At 35.6% G+C, this 21,710-nt stretch overlaps 1 protein-coding gene across 1 annotated transcript in view; it reads right to left on the minus strand.

The window, feature by feature from the left end:
- The window catches only part of LOC126832472 (parathyroid hormone/parathyroid hormone-related peptide receptor), a 67,768-nt gene extending 59,782 nt beyond the window's left edge, over positions 1-7,986 (minus strand). Inside the window, exons 1-2 of the mRNA XM_050563263.1 lie at positions 7,855-7,986; positions 5,806-6,270 (exon numbers count right to left, since the gene is read on the minus strand). Coding sequence (XP_050419220.1) covers positions 5,806-5,817 — 12 coding nt within the window. The 5' untranslated portion in view covers positions 5,818-6,270; positions 7,855-7,986. The remainder of the gene's footprint in view (positions 1-5,805; positions 6,271-7,854) is intronic.
- Positions 7,987-21,710: the final 13,724 nt, after the last annotated feature.

The following is a 21,710-nucleotide window of genomic DNA, read 5'->3' on the forward strand; positions in this document are numbered from 1 at the left end:
TCAGCCGCGTAAACAAACACCCTTGAAGTTGTTGAAGTTGTAGGTCATGGTTTGCTAAATGTGTTTACGAAGTGCAATAGCGCCGAAAAGCAGCACATCGTGCTAGAATTTTCAACAGTGTGTAATTTCTTTATTACATACACATCACATTAAAATACTATCGGCGTATTAAAACTAGGAAATACATGCATCCAGCAGTAGAGAAATTGGGTTCAGAGATCAGGTAAGGTATAAAGTTTATGAAAAAAAATGGTGGATATTTTCAATTTCTCCCATCTTTTAAACAGCTTTCATCCGAGTGAAATAGTCGTCTGAAAAGGAAATGTGGTTTCCGACAATCAAGACGTTAGACCACCATTTCATTTCATGTGTCTTCCGACATAGAAAATTGTCATCTATCAAGGAAATTGACCGAATTCACCAATCTGTGCCAACTTCGATCACACTATGTTAAATAATTAAAGCAGTCATACGCTTGGGTCATTTTGAAAACAAATATGAAAGACATGGTTAACTATCTTAATTGGTAATCATCCTAATATGTTCAATTTATCGAACAGAATGTGATTGAAGCATAGAATAAAATGTCTCTACTTATTGCTATGTCTTTTGTAAAACTTCAGAAAGACTTATCAGGCAATATTTGCTTTAGCTTGAAGATATGATCCACTAATCGTCATAGCAATAAAGTGTTCAGATAGCAAAGAAAAATTGTATTCGTTGATATTTTTATATATAAGCTACCAACAGTAGATCGTAGCTTTTATCCGGTACTTCAGATCATGTGAGCTATACTTGAACAATCTTTGATGAAGGTGTATCTCTCTGATCTTATGGTTAAACACAATGTAGATGAAATCTTGAAAAGTATCAGATCCCAGGTGTTCACAACTAAGGCTACAAGGTAAATACTTATGATAAGGCTACATTTGAAAACTTTTACTGGTGGAAGTTTGCAAGACAAATCATCTTTCATGAAGGGCTAACTCTTTAAACTTGAATTTGAAAGCATACGACCAAACGTTCTGAAATCGTAATTTTAACATAGATTCAACAAAATGATCTTCTTTACAATTTCACAGGTGGAAGCATGCAAGACAAAATGATTCATCTTTTAATCTGTTCTGGTCTGTGAACGTTCGCTTTCACAATAATGATATCGCAGTTATCTTTCAACATGACCAACTCTTTAAGTTCTAGTTTTAAAGTAAACGAAAAGATCGCCCTATTAACGCATAAGTAAGTCAAAGGGTGGGGAGGGGTATAGCAAGCGTTCTTCTATAATAAATAACACTTCTAGTTTAATAACACTGTATGTTGTTTTGCTTCTGCAGTCGTGGCCAATAGTTGAGTATATTAGTATTAGCAGACAGTGTTTCCTCCAGCGACAGTCAACCTTAAAAGGACCCCATAGCGTAATCGATGTTGACAAGGGCGTCTTCAGTTTTTAATTCTTGCACATCTATACAACGTTGTGTAATTTAGTGCTTTACAGGGCGGATAGGGGCACTTCTCCGCAGACAAGGAAATGATATAGAAAAATATGTCAAAGCCTTTCCTTTGAGAGTACTGATTTGTTACGAAACTGTCTTATAGTTCTGGAAAATTTATCATCCCATCTCATGCTCTTCAAATTTAAACGGTGGTCGTCCAGGTTTTTAAATCACAACTTCAATATATATCCTTTTGTTCCTGGATAGCATTTTATTTCTGTATGAATTTAGTGGGAAAGGAGACTTTGGTATTGGATCCACGGTGACTTTGGTGTATGTCGATGATTCTCTTTAGGACATGTAACAGGATATGTAATCTGTTACCTGGCAATCTATTGTTATGGGAGCGGTAAGGGCTAAATTTTAATGGTTTAGGAAAACTGGTTTAGTAAGGTTATGATTTGTAAAGATCTCGGCTATAAAATACAGATGATCCAAACGCTCTGCGGTTCAGGCCATTGTCCTTATGTTAAGACGGGCGCCTATACAACACAAATATTGTGGGCCCTGATTAATGATTGTGACCTGGCTTTCTCAGGTCCCAAACACAATAAACTAAGAAACCGGTTTTGGTTTCATTACAATGTAGTCGGCAAATAGTAGCGTCTCCTCCGTATCAGACTTTCATTTATATCAACATTAAAATTATCATCAATGTATTATTAAATTAGGATATTGGGTGGTTCTTAATAATTACATGATCATTAAATTTTAATGACTTCTACATCAAAGAGCATTGATAACCGATTTAAATGAATATAAGACGCGTGAACCATCAAACAAAAAGACCTTGAATTTATTTGTAAGGTCACTTTCCCCACCTATAACATAAATAGTTAACCACGATAATACAGTCGTATAAATTGCACATTATATCTTCTAGGCACCGACGTGTCTGTAGAAAACATCGTCTATTCTTTTAAGCTAACGATTGAATATGTATTGTAATCAATTGGTCTTTGTCCTTCTAAACTGTCTTGTTATTGAGTTAATTGGGTACCCTTTGTCCGTCCTTCCATTAACGGAATGATTTAAATAAGTATGGAAGATATAAATCGAATGAGGGACTTGTTTTGATGAAGTCTGTTCCAAAATGTAATCTCCAACCTACAGTCCACCATTCCCAACAGATAGAAACGATATTAAATAAACTAAAATTCAAAATGGTTGAAATTTCTTATTAAAGTTCTTTAATTGTAGCATCACTTGCCTTTGTCATTAATTTTTTAAAACATTCTGTTCATCTTAATCTTTATATCATTTTGATTTGTTAGCACATCAGGTGGAATGAACTTACAGTTGTTGACACCAGTCTTCCCGTATCCATTAGCCCAGTCAGTGCAGAAATATTGGACGTTAAACCCAATTTCATTCCAATTCATCGGTCTTCCATATCACATGTTTGTTTGTCTTCTTGTCCTTGCACATCAAAATCATAGATATTCATCAGATGTAAATTCAAACACCTTTCTGAACAATACCGTCAACCAAAACCACTATGGAAACGGAAGGGGGGCATGGCATAACTAAATGTCTTTCTTCTAATAATGGGGATTAATTAATACATCACTATTTCACCCTTCATTAAAAATAACGGTGTTGATGGCAAGAGTAAGGGCTGATCAGTGGCGTATCCAGAGCGCCCCTTCACGTAATACTCTGCAATTTTTCGTCACTAATTTCGATTGGTTACCAACCCAGCTCGCAACCTGTTAGATTCATCGATAGAAATTACCGTCGGGAATACCAAGTCTCACTTTTTCAAACTGAAATGACTAGCTGTGATAATCGAGTAGCAAAGTTCAAGGTTCGTTCAATGTCAAGGTTGTTGGAACTTTTCCACTTCAATCCCGGCTTTTAACGACTGTAAACTTATCTAGTCCTTTATGTGTTTGTATCACGTACCTAAAAGCTTGGGAAATTCAGACTAATCTAGAAACGGCTAGATGTTGTAAAACTCGCAGCCGATGCTTCGGGAACATGGAGCTTCCCAAACTCATATTTCTAAACTTGCGTTGGTGTTAATCTTCCAAAAATGACGAGACGGAAAAGGAAAGCTGTGGGAGTAAGCTATAATTGCGATACCATTCTGCAGCTGCTAAGATTCATTATCCCTGGGCAGACTGGTTGCTAATTTAATTTTGTAGTTGAAACAATAAGAAGTGACATCTTAAAGGAACGTTATATAAGCTATGTCGCTTTTCGGGAAAACGTGCTTGTCGTTGAAATGGATGTTCGGATAGCCTTCATTTCGGAGAGACCGGTAAACTTCAGTTCCAGTTGGTTATGAACATAATCTTAGTCTAAGATCTAAATCAACAATTATAATTTTATCATAGACGTACAAGTCTATGTCGCACAATTTGACATTTTGGCAGCGCTGGTAAAGTGAAAAATAAATAATACATCATCTAACTGTCGAGCAATCTGACTTTCCCGGCGGCGCTGGTAAAGAGAAAAAAGAAATAATTATATCATCTAACTGTCGAACAATCTGACTTTTCCCCGACAGCGATGGTAAAGAGAGAAAAAATAATATATCATCTAACTCTCGAGCAATCTGACTTTTCCCCGGCAGCGATGGTAAAGTGAAAAAAAATGATCGTCTAACTGTCGAGCAATCTGACTTTTTCGGCAGAGATAGTAAAGTGAAAAAAAAAAATAATATATCATCTAACTGTCGAGCAATCTGACTTTTCTCCGGCAGCGATGGTAAAGTGAAAAAACATGACATATCGTCTAACTGTCGAGCAATCTGACTTTTTCGGCAGCAATGGTAAAGAGAAAAAATATATATATCATTTAGTGGTTAAATAAAGAGCCCGAAATCCAATAAAACACTAATGTTGCTTTTCTTTTAATTGAATTCCGCGAATTTGTACTGAATTAACTATGGATTAAAACATTTTGTCTGGGGTCACTCTGCTTTGTGCGACATATTTTTCGCATATTATTATTCTTGAATGCAGCTGCAACAGTCTGCATGGAGTGGGATTTCGGTTGCAAAACCATAGGACAGCTTTGAAGATGCTTAACTCACGGGCAAGAAGAGCATTTGCGGCGGTTAAATTTTCAAATTTTTTTTATCAAAAAGGCGAGGCCCTCATACCCCGCGGCCTAAACGATTGATTGGTTGTTTTGAATTCATGTACTGGAATAGCAAAAAAACGCGTTTATGCAGCGTTCAAATTTTCTTGGGGGGGAGGGGGCTATACACGAGAAACTAGCTGACGCCTGTAAACGAGATTTTTTCGGGCATATCAGGTCTGTCCCCTTAACATTCATCGGGTCCGTGCGCCTATGAACATTATTAAACTATTAAACATGAGTACACTCCATCCCACTACTTCCAGACTGCCCCCCCCCCCCCGTCAAATTTTCCTAACGCGACCTTTTGTATTAGCTTCATCAATTCCATTTTAAGCAAGAGGCTTTTAGATAGTATTTAACACGTACAGTTAGCTCCTGTTACTTATCATCTGGTTAAACATAGATATATTTATTGTTAAGGCAGATACATTAAAAAGAGAAATCTGTCAAAATAATTTGGCACCTGTATTAATATGGATTTCTTCAAGTGAAATTAAGTAGCATATGCTACTACGCTTCAGTGAGTTACCTTACACACCATGGTACATTGCTGGAATATACATAAATGGATGATCCAGTCACAACATTACTATTACTAAAATAACTATAGAAATCGAGGAAATAACGTGCCAAAAAGGTCTGATCATTTAGGTTCCACCGTCCTGTCCAGCGGGGGAGGGGGTGTCCAGGTTCTTCTCTGCTCGCGCAGAGCAGTCTTTATGCGAAGCATTTTTGACTTTACTGGCCTTACACCACTCTAACCCTATACATGTATGCGCCTAAATGAGCAAAAATACTGTATTAGAGCCTCTGATTTTATAAAACATTTCCCGAGTAATTCCCCACACCTCACATACGCCAAACTTTACGTTTACTCCGCCTTACCCCACCCCCATCTCCAACGACCACCAAAACCACCCTGCTCAAATTCTTGAACTCCCCATACAGACCCGTAGTAACATGCCTAATAAATTTTCTTGATATTTAGAATACTAGATATCGACAGACAGACAGACGTACAGTTTGTTTGACATGAGTATTTGGGGTTTGTGATGTAGTATTTTGTATTTTGTTTTGTATTATACATATATTATGTGTTACTGAATTCAAAAATATATCAATGTAAAAAAAATAAAAAAGAGACCAAACGATTTCTTGTCCAATGGACGAATTCGATAAAATCGCGAAAATGGATAAATCAACTTATATAATATCAACTTACTCTGTCAGGCATCTTTGATGATCAAATCTCACAAAATTATTTTATCAAATATTGCGTCTTCAGCTGTTCACTGTATCTAAGACAATCCTGATTTATATCCAATTTTACGAAACTACAAACGTTATTTTAGCATAAGAAACTAAACTTGGTATTCTTACTCCATTTATATTCCAAACAGGGCATCTTACTGGTCGTTTATGGACTTGATGTAGATTAGTACCACGTACCAGAGTTAGTTATCAATTAATTCTTGATTCGGTTAGCTTTTTTTTCTAATCAAGTATATCTAATACGTATGAACCCAGGATTAGGAGTTTCTTGACGAGCAGATCATTGTCCTGGAAGAAGATCTTGATTAGATAACGTTCTCCATTAATGTTTAATTTAAAACTGTCTAGAAGATTTAAAACTAAAACTGAGTTCGACTTCATCAATTAATCCATTCACGTTCTTGTTATACTAAACCTGAAAAATTGAAAACAAAATGACAATAAAAGATATCTGTTTCAGCATGGGCTTATAAAGTAATTGCTTTTGATCTAGTATACCTGTATTATATTTCTCAATTAATTCTTGCACCTACGGCGAAAACTTTATCGTATTTACGGTGTTATGGTTCTACATTCTATAATAAAGCACGCAGTATTTTAATGCTGATGTTAGAGTTTCAGTGGCGATACGTTGTGTGCTCATTTAATTTTCAAAGTATGGATTTCGATCTCGAGAATAGAAACAAAGCATGATAAGATCTAGGCTATTACAATAAGTATATCCAGTTACTTTGAAAGGAAAGTTAGTCACTGTTTAAAACTGAAATATTAGTAACGCTAAGAAATTAAAATCTTTGATTTCATATAATAATCGAAATATCATTTGATAATTATCAACCAAATATCGATTTCAATTCTATATCATATTATGTTCAAAATCATTTGAGAATCATCTAATCATCACTGATGAAAAATATCGTTTTTATTTTAATATCATTATGAAATTCAAAATATCACTTGATACACATGTCATTATCCCGAAACTAAACACGTATTTTAATTTGATAATAATTATATTCCGCATAACATTTTGGGACCTTTTCTATTTATTACAAACTGTATTGTAAATCTTATTGAATATCATCACGGCAGGTTCTACAAATAGAGGGGGGGCGGGGTGTATGACCGAATGGTTAGCACGTGCGTGCTGTATCATACGGTCTGTCATTGCGTCAACTGGCGGGGTTTCGATTCCCCGGTTGTACGTGACAAAGAGTAGGGTCGCCTGTCCAACCTCGTGGGTTTTCTCCGGGCCCTCCGGCTTCCTCCCAATGCTAAAGACCCCTACGCGCAAGCGAATTATGGAAATAAAATTGAACCATATGTTAGTCCCGAAAAAACCTATTTTGTGTCGAGTGGACGTTAAACCCCATTTCTTTCTCTCTCTCTATAACAAATCTAAACACGTATTTTAATTTGATAATATATTCCGCATAACATTTTTGGGACCTTTTCCAATCATTACAAACTGTATTGTAAATCTCATTGAATATCATCACGGCAGGTTTACAATATGACTCTTCTAGAAATATCTGAATTGCAGTAGTAGCAGATCGACGGGATGAGGTCGAACACTGTTCAAATAGTCATATGTGATATCAACATCACATTAGATCAGAAATTCATATCTTTGCATTGCAATGTTTACGTTTTGAATGATCAAGATGACGTTATCCGGGTGACAGGGATAAATCAAGTAAATTCGTTTAAGTACTTTGTGTCTCGCTAAGCTCGGAATAGTGACTTGTTTACCTAATCCACCAAAGACACAATAATAAAGTTTGATGATCGGAGAACTTCTTAATTATTAATAATAGTAGTTATCATAATACGCACCTAATTCAAATTATCGACATTAGAAAACAACTTATTAAAACCCTACAATAAATATTTATACTTTAAAACAAATACGTCATAGCGGATGAATACAAACTGCATTCTGTAATTAATCTATAGATTTATTTAACAAATGATAAATAAAAAAATATAAACTCTTTACCTAAAAGTCAGCATATCTATAATGTATTATCCTTTTTCATAAAATTCTACCACGTTGGTACCACACATGTAAGCACTCGAATGATTTCTACGGTATAATGGTAGTGCGGTAAATGCAATAGCCAACTCTGTAGCCTATCATGAATGATATACTCGAGTCGGACTGACTGAGCTATAAATGTGTATAGTTTCTCACGGGGGCTAATCGACTCAGCCATAAATTCAACCGGCGCATTATATCATAGACATTTTAACTTATTATTAACCCTATGTACATCGGTATTAGTATATAAAACAATCAACACACTGTTGTCAAGCGATGTAGCACTGTTTTATAACTTGCGGGGACATAATTAATTAAGTGTCGGCTAGTACAGATACATACAATGAGATAGAGCAGAGCTTGTTCCCTCAGCTCTAAAATAGATTAAATGAAATGGAGTTTATCGCACTATACGTTTCTGATCCATCCCAGCTAAGTATGACGAGAATACAGTATGTAATGGGGCGGAGGGGAGGGGGGGGGGGTCTAGACAGCAGCGCTACGACCTGCTCTTATTTGAATTTCAACTGCCCTCGGGTTTTCGTGCCATCCGAACGACTGCATCAAGCCACGCAGCAAAAATTCCTGAGGAACACTGGGATCGAACCTGGGATCTCAAGCAGGTTAGCAAGCCAGCACTTTATTCACTGCGCCATCACGGCTCCCTATCTAGAATAGATCGAGACTTGCTCGACTATGGTCGTATCTTCAAAGATAACCCCGTCTTCATTAGCCCAGTCGGAGCAGAACAGAAGGGCGTGCAACTCTATCTCATTTCATTTCATTTTAAAGATAACTTCTGACTCCTAATGCCTTATTCATACAATATTCATATCAGTTTGGGGGCTTGGGAAGGGGAGGGGTGCGGGCGTTTTGTGTGTTTTGTGTTCAATAGGGGTAAGGTAGTGTTTTGTCTGTGTTAATACTGTTAATGGAGTTATTTTTGTTCTTTGTTTTGTTGGAGGGCGAGCGCTTTTGTCTTTTTAGAAGACGAGGAACGTTCTTTGATTCATCATAAATGAATAAAGTGGTCCCCTTTTATCACGGAGCTATGATGGATATATTGTTATTGCAAGTCATTGCACAAAAAGTGATGCATTTGATCATTATTGACAAACCCGCCCAAGATTTGATTTTTGTCTCCTTTGTCCAGTCAATGAAAACGTGACAGAAACCGAAACAATTAATACAAAATAATTAGATAACTATAGCATATACCGGAGATCGGTTAATGTATGGCCTTAATGTGACGTTACAAGCTAGTGAAGCTTTTCATGTGGCCAATAGATTTTGCGTAGTTCAGGGTTGAAATTTTAGTTTTGGATAAAGCTGTATTACAAAACGGGAAAATATGAAATGATACTACCTTCTTACCAAACCATATACCACAAGTCCTTATATCATAGCTATTAAAATATCAACCATAAAATGGATTTCCCTGTTCGATCATACAAAGTGGCTGTAACCATGACAATGTAAACTGGTAGGCATATACATTTAAGTATACAACAATCTATGTGACTTAATAAACACACCTAATATGAAGTAATAAATATGCAGAATTTATAACGAAATAAGAAATTTGAAAAGCTCTCTACCTCAATTAGAAGGAGAGTTATCATGTTCCAAAGTATCAACCAATACAATTGAATTCTCCATTGCTCATCGCCAAACTCCATCAATGGGTTTACCTAATAAAAACCTACACCAAATTGGAACATACTAGTTCACTCAGAAGCAAAGTTATGGCGTCCGAAAGGGTGTGACAGAAAGACACACAGACCTATATTAATAGTCACTGATTCTTGGTAAAGCATCACTCTTGACTGTTTAAAAGGGTGCTTTATGTAGACGAGAAGTCTGATACATATGTAAACGATATTTTTTTAATTTGAGTCCATGTACAATGTCAGTACATTTTTATTAAAGAGTTTCCACAACACACCTGCTTGGTAAAACAACAAACTTCATAATACATGACAGAAAAATGAATTAAGCAGGTATCGCATTGCTGTCCAGGTGATACATCTATTATACGCATTATTGGTACATGCAATAAATAAATTTTCCTTGCGATTTTTACTATTTACATGAATCAATAATAGGATTAGTTAAGTGCACAGAAAATTATGTAGTCAATAATTTACACTTGATAGCTAAATAAACCAATAAAACTCTGAAATTAACATGAATATCATTAAAAGTGCTTATTAAACGGCGAGCAGAAATGGTTTGGATCAAGTTCAGTTGTTTGTGATTTAATATCGATTTTATGATTTTATGTGCATCGGGTGGTTATTTTTATGGGGGGTTTTGTGTATCGTAGGCTTATTAGTATATATTTTTGTTTCTGTGTATCAAATTCTTATATTATTATTATAGTATTTCTGTGTATCGAAGTTATTTTTGCTGTTTACCTAAATTTATTAATCTGTGTGTATTTTTATGGGGTTTTTTTAGTTTCTCGTAGTATCATTATTATGGGTTTTTTCGCGAATCGAAGACTTACTATTATGGTTATTTTTATGTACATCTATGACTTATTATTGTGGTTTTTGTTCTTCACATTGCAAAGAAGCTATATCCGGTATGTTAATAATATTAAAAAGGCATGTATAATGTATAATAGAAAGTTCACAATAACTTAACTACCAACACTTGGGTACTCAGAGTAAAGATATATCTAAGAAATGGATCAACAGATATATTTCAATTTATAAACCACCATCGATGTAACTGTGCAGTCTGATCACAGCAACTGGAAATAGTTTTCTAGCCGACCTATATACGAAGATCTCCAAGGCCCAAATGTTCCTTAATAAAAGGCATCGATCAATATGACAGACCTTTCGGTCTAAAAGAAAGGATGAGACTAATCCATATTACTTGGAAAAAACATACAAATTAACGAAGCCTGCTACAATAATAGAACACTATGTTGTGCGAATATAGATCGTATAGGAACTGTTTATAAGATGCCCGTGGGATTTATTAGAATCACTTCAAAACATGAAAGACCTGATAAAGATACAGATATAAAGAGATATCTATATAAACCTATGGTATATATATAATGCATATGTTATCTATAGTATAAGTCGTTCAGCTGTTGTCTATATCAACCCAGGTAAGAAAGCTGTCAGGAATTTGTTACGATATACTGAAACTTGCTTTTTACCAACTAGAAGAAAGTTACCAATGCCATCGATCTACATACTTTCATACTAAATTCAGTGTATTTTGGCTAATTTATTGTTTTTCTAACAATGTCAATTATGGTGGTATATTAGATTCATGGTTTAGTATAGTGTTAATTTCATCTTATTTCTAAACTAGAATAATATATCAATTTTTTATTTTTGTTCCGTGTAAATGAAGCTTCTACTCTTGAGCGTATAACGTTATCGCCCCTGTCAGTGCGTCGATAGCAATTTCTTGTTATAGCAATAGAGGCTAGAATTTCTGACAGATTGTTTTCAAATTTAATGTAATGATTGTAAAGATGGTTCCTATCGATCCCTGTCAACTTTCTCTGATTTTTCCTTTTGGCGTTATTGTCCATGACAATATGATATCGCGATTTCTCGTTAGAGGCTATGGAGGGCGTGGAACATGGGAAAAGAATAAAGCGAATGTAGAAATTACATAAATGGAATTTATAAGCTCAACTTTAGGACCATGCTAACGAATACATAATTTTCTAATAATATGTTGTCGTAATACCTGGCTCGTCTTGATCGTTCCAACTCAAAATGTGTCCACTTTGTCTGACAGGAATAGTGGTCTGGACAAAATAGTCCCCATTGCCTGCCATTCCATGATTTAATTGGTTGTCTGGTTGTGTGCATTTACTAATAGCTCACGTAATGACTTGTCAGAAATGTTAACAATGTATTCCCCCAACTTCAAACTGAAGGTGAAGATCACTTTGCTCTCAAACCATCATGAGACGAATATAAATTGTTGGCGTTTGACAGATTGTATTGTTTTATCCAAACCAATATTCTAATATTTTGCTTTGATAATATAAAAACTACGCGTTAATCAAATTTCCCGGTGTTCTTTTTTTTTACTTTATCGACATTAAGATAACACTTAGAAATCAATATACAAGTCAAACAGACTCGATTGGAATTACTTTGACATGCAACCAATCCAGTCGATATTCTGTTATACAAACATCACAACAGTACCAGAAATCAGGCGTTGTGGTCATAAAACTTAGTGATAATATTTTCCTTTAATATCCGATTTCAACCCAACATATTCACTTGACCACATGTAAAGACTTAAAGGGTTCTCAAATTGGAATAAAGAAAGTTTGCCAGGCAAGGAATCATATAACCCACCGCATATATAGCGTACACGGGGTCAATACCGAAAGAAATAGGCGCGTTCCGACTTTGAAAAACTTGGTCAAGAAATCCATAGCTTAAAGATACATTATGTAAGATTTAGATAAAGAGCTAGCAATTCTTGCTATAATAGTTCGAAAATATATAATGTAAAATGAATAATTTAAAAAAATCATTCAAATTACTGTATTGCGAGCAAAGATATTCGCCTTTGAAGGTTTGTCAAGACGTGTGCAATAATTGCTACCACCGTACTGGTTGTTCGAAGCTAAGTCTCGCTCCTCCATTTTTAAATTAAATCAAAATATGGCTGAACCTTTCTAATCTATTTAATATCGGAGACATCTGGTGCCATCTAGAGTTGATTATGGTCTGGATAGGTTAATTAATGTCTAATTAATAATTTAGATAACATTTCAGACCTAAAGAAAGACCTGTCATAGGCAGATTTAGCCCTTGCATAATGTATGTTTAAATAAGTACGATTAGGGCAAGAAAGACGACAATGTACATGGCCGTATTAGAAATGAATTGAGCCCCGAAATGTTGCTTTCCTGATTTGGTGATATATTAAATTTTGCCCCATCCCATAATTATTTTCTTTTTTTAAATCATGTAAATGATGCAAATCTTAGTCTTGGACAATAGTTCAGACCCACGAAGACGTGAAACATTTGACAGATTGTTTTTGAAAGATCTGGAAAACAAATCGTGAGTTTGAACACACTGCTGAAAGTTTTAACGAGCTAGCCATTATCAGGCATGGTATTAGAATTTTCTATAAGAAGCACGCACATTACGCCTAGTGACTGACACTTGTTACAAATCATAGATAAATATCGGAATGAGATATTTATAAAGATAATTTGTACTTAATTTTCTGGATCTGAATCAATAACTTTCGGAGCAATGCCAAAGGACAGAAACAAATTCACCAGAAAGATAAGTTTGGTATGTCATGGTGCATGAAAGTTCATTCTAATGGTGCTATTTATCTTGGCACTAAAACCCTGTTAATACTGTGTTATAAAACCAAGTGTCAAATAGTATAGGCAAATATCTGCATCCTATTACGTACAAAATTAAACTTATAAAGGTATGTACACACAAAGGATTATTTGACCAATCATTCTTTCGCGGCCATTTGTATAGCCGACAAATTGTTTCTCACGATTTGTAACTGTAAGTTACAGATGCGCTACTGGCACTGACAGACAATCCATCGCCGACAAAGCATCGGGGTTGATAAATTTGGTCATACGAATCACCGTATTTTGCCCATATGACCGACAAGGAAAGATATGTTATAGATACGCATATTCTACACATCCAATCCAAAAGTTAAATAATTTCGTACAAAACTGAAATAAAGAGATAGATGTGCCCTACTTATCCCCGACAACAGTATTTTGTGTGGGGGGGGGGCGGTAAAAGCGCCCAAAGTATTGCAAAGAGTGATCGACAGGGAATGATATGTTAACTTAGAGATCATTATATCAAAAATGATATATAAAAAAATTATTTATCCAGTGTAAGCCATGCTCACCCTATGTGAAAACTATCCATATTTTTTTTATGAAATCATTTAAATTTTGGACATGGTGTACATAATATTTTTAGTATTGTATAAATCAATAATATTACCATGATTGCTTTGGGGTTTCCTTGTGCACGACAAACCATCGACGAGTGAATGTCGGTAACGAGACATCGGGAAATTTGCATGGTGGATGTTCTGGCACGCTGATCAGCAGTGAATAATCGCTAGGCCGCTACAGTCACTGATAGGGATGACATCGGGGCGGAGTAATGAGCTCGCAATATTAACTTTTTTCCTTCTGCAAATTAGATTCTAGAACACTTTTTTGAAGTATTAGAAAAATAAATATAGGTGTTTGAAGTATATCTAGATAAAAAATATTTCCTATTTAGTGTAAATAGGTATGTAAAATGGGTAAAGGGCACCATTCTGTCCGGACCAGTTCACGCTACAACGTCTTATGTAAACAATGCACGTGCCATTGAGCCTATGATCGACGCTTCCTGATGTGACGTCACGTGTAGAAGGCAGTCATATATATATTATACAGAGTTATTAGCTAACTTTCGCAATACCTCGGTGAAACAAATTGGTGTGCTGAATGATCGTCGCCAATTAGAAATTGAACTGTCGGCGACAAATAATCTTTGTTGTGCACCGGCCTTAATATACTGATGAGTAGGAAAGTAACTGAATTATAGAAATTACCTGGGTTCAGGTAGAAACACTTCTTGTATCATTTTACAAAGTAGACCAGCCAAATAAAAAACATCACATATTTTACGCATTTCAGTAAGTGATCAGTTTTGCCCAATGCTTTTAAACACAGGATTGTCTTATTCCCAAAATAACTGATTCTTCCACCTCTACCCATTTCTCTAGAAAAACAATTACAATACGACTTTAAGATGGCTATCTGATAGGCTTTTATATAAACTTTAAATAAACATTTTTACACCTTTATAATGTTTCATAGCATTTCATAGTAAATTGATCCCCAGTGTGCGTTAAATACTGGTAAAATGTTAAAGATGTCAGATTTGGAACTATACATTATGAAAATAAACACTTTTTATTTACAGTTTGGCATTCCCCTTTCAGTAAACTATAATTTGTAGCATGTGTTTAAAGGCTTTATGAGTGAATCTAGCGCTGTAGAAACCCTTGCAAACTACAATATTGTGAAATCTGAATTTCTAATAACAATATCAGTCCAGACATGGTTCAAAAAAATGACGAATAGAAAATTTCATCGATCTATGCTGCTCCAAATGTAACAAGGTGGTCGCCATCTTTATTTACCGTTAGCCAAATTGATGGACCTGTTTAGAATCCAATTGAATCAAAGCCGGCAGATTATCTAGCGTATTTTGATTTTAAATGTTAAATAAACCAAGTGAGTACATATAATGGGGATTAAGATAAAATTCACCAATCGTTACTTTAAATTTTACTGGGTTGTTTATTTTTATTTTTTTAAAAGTGTAGTATTTATACTATATTTATCACATTGCTGATTTCAGCAAAATGTGTTATCAGTTAGAGACGGGTAATGGAACGAAACTATATTTTTTAAATTATACTTTCACATTAAGTTTATGAACAAATAAAGATAAGTTAATTGAGCACACGCTGTCTAATGATCATAAACACTATTCTAGTACTGTCTTAAAATAACCGATGAAAAGACTATTAACGCTAAAGTTTGAATATCCTTTGCTATTATACACTTTTTTTTCTATGTATACTGAATTTCATTCACTCAGAAAACAATAACCATACTTATAGCTTCACCTGGTGATGGATGTCTTACAAAGGCAGGCTATGCTTACGTCTTTCGCAACACTCTAAAGATTCCACTTGATTCATCCATATGCTATTTTAATACCCATTCTACTACCTGCATACAATCAGCTTAATGACTTTAAACATATTTATCTAATTATTTGTAATTAACATGACAACGTCTATCGTTAATTAAACTGACATTCGTGATAAACTTATCAATTTTAATTGATATTACATCTTATGTTTAATTTCTATAACATCCATTTATTCCAGCGCGTTTGTTTAAATGGAGGTACTGAATCAAAATTTAATCCAGACATAGTTGGTTGAAACTTGTATTCTGTAACAGTTTATGCTACAGTCGTGTTTCGGTTGACCTACTCTAATTATATCGTATCATGCAGATTATACTCTAGGCTACAGCTTTGGGCCTACCAGTCCAAAATTTCAGATTTTTTAAATACAATAATTTAAAGGCATATTATATATGGTTAAACTCTTTTCTGATGCGGAACAATGTGCAACCTTTTATTTACAGAAGGCCGCCAAGGTTTATATCGCTTAATATAGCCTCACCAAGTCTTAATCCGGCAGGGGTAATGATAGGGATAAAATTTTTGCCCATATATTACTAAATAGCCCGTAACCGGTTTTACTGCGTCACAACTAGCAAATTCTGAGGACGTAACAACTGGAAGCTGAGGTAAAAAAAAAATGAAAGCGGTCGAGATTAGATAGTGATAGACACACTTTTTGTAAGAATATAATATACCGAGAGACAACGATATAAATCTTTGCAATTCTAGGTGTAAAAATATCAGATCGCGACATTAACACGTGAAAATGATGTGTAAAACTGTAAACGCGCCACATATCAATTCTCTCAAAAAGAATGGGAATGTTGAAAATTACAAAACACAAAAAGAAATCACACAGCCACACATCCCATTAAATAAACATTTTGTAGCTTCAAAGTGAGCCTGTACGTTACCATTAGAAAAATATCAGACAATTCCCTCTAAAAGTCGATAAAGGGTCACCTCGTAATAATAATATTCACTACTACATACCGTTTCCGGATTATCATTGGGAGCACACTCTCGTTGGATGTTAGATGAATCAAAGGTAATTAAGGAATCAACAAATGCAATCGCGAAAGATTGTTGTTTTTTTTGTTTTTTTTATCCGAATAGCCAATTGCAGTGTCCTCAGCAGATAACCTAGCAGTGTTTTCTTAATTATCCCAAATATCATTGGTGTAAACAATGAATAAGAATTGGCCAAGGAGAAACCCCTGGGTTATATCCGACTTTAAGACAATACATGTATTAGACGACGCACAATCAATAAGCTGAACGCGCTATTTACAATCTGTCAACTGGAGTGTTGCAAGATCACACAAGCAGCTATTCATGTCGTGCGTAACTGTTGGAGGTGAGCATACGTTACTGACTTTTAATAGATACCTTTGGGCCTACGTTTCACTGTAAAGTTGGTATGAATCGAAAAATGTCCAGCCAAAAATCATACCAAAATTATATTTCAGCTGCATTATGCCTCGCCTGCACTTCAGTGGTGTATTTTCATTGCGCCTCGTTATACCAATCGATTTTTTAAAAAATTAATGATTGAGAAAAGTGGACAAATATTTATCTCGGGAAAATCAGAATCGGATGATATATGTGCCTTTAAATACAAATACATATGGATTTGAATGCTTTGGGTAAAGTACTTTGATTGATGGAAGAGCGATGTCAATTTTAACTACATACACACACGTATTTACCTTTTTTATTTTCCAGAAAAAATAAGGATAAAGAAAAGATAAATCGTTTGAAATCGGTTAATATCTTTATGAGAAAAACTAATGCTTGTTTGGATCCACTGGTTTTTATTTATACGTTGATTATAGAATCAAAGACCTATATTTCGTTTGATTGATGGACGATGGTTGTACTAATAGACAAGCCATGTAGCCTTAGTAGTTATCACATCATCTATGAGCGAGTCTGGTTGCCAAGAATATAAATATAGGTTATGTTTCCGAATTCAAGTCACAAACAAACATTTTTCTACACCCGGATTGAATTTAAAGTAGCCAAGTTTCTAACTCATTATCACCCAATCCTTCGACATTGAAAACACGAATTATTTGTCAATGTAAATCAACATTGATGTTGTGATCTTACCGCGAATATATGGGCTTATGATATCCAAAATTGAAGACAAAATAAACATTTTACCATTGGTACACGAATCGTATAACATCATTAGTTTCAGCGCCATTAGAAATAAGGGATTCGAAGAATGAGGCTAGCTAGTCATATTCCACAAGTCATGTCAAACGGTGACCTCAGATTCTTATCCGAAGAGCATGTGCAATAAATACTATCGGTGTAGACTGGAATAACCAGACGCTAGAGATTGCCATTCGATTGAGACTCCTGGCGTATTCCGCCGAACATAACTGATTAGAAATTATAGTAAAAACAGAAACGACTGAATGTTAATCAGTTTATATACATTCATATATAAATTATCAAGCACCATGCGACCCATTTGTGTCAATTTATAGGTCCCAAATATTAGCGATTTCGCTCCTTTAACGCAAGATGGGCGCATTATGTTGTTGAATTTTGTAATGAAATCAACTGAGCTGATCAAGACGAGCATGCGCAATGCAATGTACTGTGATGGAAATTTTACCTGGACGGCGGTATTTCCGCCCATTTGGAATTCCAACGGACAAGGTTTCTTTTAGTGTACGCCAACGTATAGTCGAGGCTCCGATGATCCCATCTATACGGCTAGATTCGTTTCCTTTCCAGGACCTCTGCGATGTACCACAGACAAATGGAAACCAGTTTTGAAAATCCCGAGAACCTTTTGGACAATCCAGGAACTCTTGGAAAATGATCCAATGGCATGGGGTGGCTTGTGAATGAGCGAAGAATCCACATTACCAGACAGATTTATACAGGAGAAACAGTCAAACAGAATGAAATCTAAATCTTAAATCTTGATTCGGATTTGTTGCAAACAAACACGCCTTATAATAATGTATTTAGAAGAAGATGTGCATGTCTTTCAGTTTCTTGGTTTCTTGGTTGAAACGATGTAAACAAAAAAACCTTAACCGATTTTATATATGACATGTTTACTTCTTCACATATTTTATTTAACATTTATTTAAATACAGTAACAATTTCAAACACGGCAGAAACTCGTCACTGTAAACATATATTATAGTTATTGTTCAAGGTTACCCCTTTGGGATATGTTATCTGTATTTAGCATATAGTGAGTGACGTGCAGATGTTGTCGTTTGGGAGAGAGAGAGAGAGAGAAATGGGGTTTAACGTCCACTCGACACAAACTAGGTCATTTCGGGACTAACATATGGTTTAATTTTATTTCAATAATTCGCTTGCGCGTAGGGGTCTTTAGCAGTGGGAGGAAACCGGAGGACCCGGAGAAAACCCACGAGGTTGGACAGGCGACCCTACTCCTTGTCACGTACAACCGGGGATTCGAAACCACGCCAGTCGACTCAATGACAGACTTTATGATACAGCGCGCGCACGCTAACCATTCAGCCATCCAACCCCCCCGTTGTCGTTTGGACTATAGGCATTCTTTCCTGTTATACACCACGTACTGCACAGCTGACACGAGGAAGCACCGGTTATTACAAATCATTTTTACAAGGCAAAAGAGAGAACTAGATCATACATAGCAGATTGTGGCGTTCTTGTAGCGACCTAAACGGTCATAAATTTTAACGACATGTCTCCGAGGATCCATCATGCAGCTACAGTCATCGATTTGAAGATTCTGAACATTTTCTCCTGTGGTGCACATTGTATTCAGATACACGAAAACACACAATAAATCTTCTACCATTATACAAATATACAATTAAATCACATCTATTCGGTACAGATAATCAGGCTTCAACTAATTTCATCTTTAAAATAGTACCTGAATACTTTGATGTCACCAGATGTTTCAATATTTGATTTTATTTTCTGAACATTTTTTAGCCATGTTATAAAATAGCACTTCCTCTTTTTTCCTTTGTTACAGATAGTGTGTATATGTAATGTATTGATTTTATATGATTTTCCCCATTATTTTATAATATGTACATAGCAGATCTGTTTATTATAACATGTTTTATATTCCTTGTATGATGAGAGGGTGATATAGGCGCTATGTCTGATCCCTGGCCTATTTTCATCCAATTGGAATGAAAACAATTTTACAAAAAAAAAAGAAAAAAAAACCCTCCAGACAGCGGACCAGTGATTTGTATGTGTTACGAAACGTCGTTATTAAATAACAGAGAAGTAGTTACATCCATATATACCTTGTGTTGTGTTTTGTTATGAATAGTTAACCGTGCTTCTAGATGTCATTTTATTACTATAATTCTAAAACTTGTTCATCAGTCTTAAGATAATATTTAGTAATGTACAAATACTTGTGACCTTGAAATATATTGCCATAATCATACCGGCGTGGTTATATTATTAGAAACACTAACAGCGAACTTCATTTAATAGAGATATTGTCATCTTCAAACTAATAGTGTGCAAACTTTGAGACATATCTGCAAAATCATTGCTGGAGGGGGATCACGTGGCTAAGTGGGTAAGACGCTGGCTCGCTAGCCTGGAGGTCGGGTGTTCGGTCCCTGCATTGGCCGAGAAAGTTCATCCAGATTTTCCGGCGTGGTTCTCCCTTGTTGTCAGTGATGCAAGACAGAGGAGCTGACAAGGAAAGCTGTCTAGTCGTTCGGATGGGACGAAAAACCGAGGTCCCGTGTACACATTGGCGTGCACGTAAAAGATCCCTTGGCAGTTGGAATTCGATATAAGAGTGGCCGTAGTGCCGCTGTCCGGGCAAAATTTCCCTCATAGCACACTGTATGGCGTATGCCGTCTTCGTTGGCCCAGTTCGGAGCAAAACAGTAGGACGTTAAACCCCATTTCATTTCATTTCATTTCATTGCTGGAATATAGAAGTTTTATGCTTGAAGTTACCATTCATACCGTTTTCGTAGTGTTTTTAAAACAGTTCAGCGACATTTGGACATAAGATTTTACTCCTTTCAGTGCTTGAAATGTAGGCTAAATATAGATATCACATTATAAAATATCATAATTTATATTTTTACATGTTTCTCTCTTGGTGGAAGTGATCTTTAAGGGACTGGGTTTGGACTAAGTAACATTGACGCACACCGGTTTATGTAACAGGCGAGGATAAGATATCAATTTACATGTAAACAGAAGCCTCTAAATACTTTCCGTTTTTAACTGGCTTCAATCGTTGTTTGTAGTAATCAGTGCAACATTATTTCAATGCTATCAATAAATCACATGAAAAGGTAACCACTCACGAGCTTTTATATAATGTGTTTATTGTCGTTCATAACTCTAAATAAGTGTCATTTTTTTTTTTTTTTAAATTTGTACATTTTATTTGAATATATAAGATGTAATTAGAATTTGTGCTAGGTTAATGAATTACTACCACCACCCCTACTATTATGCTTGGCAACAAAAATGTCAGCATCCTGTTTCTGTGAAAGGTGTACGAGTCGTATAAAATAATTTATTTGATCTAAACATATCACAAACTGAAACAAAAATATTTGTTGTCCACACACACCTGTTTTGTAGACCTTGTGCATGAGAATGTAGTTTAACGTTCTACTTTTCTGCTCTACCCGGGTTAATGAAGACGGGGGAAATTTTGCCCGGACAGTGGCGATACGGCATTATTTCGGATTTCAACTGTCAAGGGCCCCTTTACCTTTTACGTGCACGGGACCTCGGTTTTTCGTCCCATGCGAACGAGTAGACATCGATCCTTGTCAGACCCTTCGTATTGCACCACTGGCAATGGTAAATCACACTGGAAAATCCGAGTATCTTTCTCGGCCGACGCCGGGATCGAATCCGGGACCTCCAGGTTACTTTGTATTCCGATACAATCTATCTCTAAATAAAGAATTAATTTCATGGAAGTTTGAAATAAATAATACAGACTTTCTATTTCTTTATGCTGCATTCCAGCATGTAGCTTTATGGATCATAACACGTGCCTCTTGTTGACCCTAAACA

Source organism: Patella vulgata, chromosome 9 (assembly GCF_932274485.2).
Source record: "Patella vulgata chromosome 9, xgPatVulg1.2, whole genome shotgun sequence".
In the NCBI taxonomy this organism is placed as follows: domain Eukaryota; kingdom Metazoa; phylum Mollusca; class Gastropoda; family Patellidae; genus Patella; species Patella vulgata.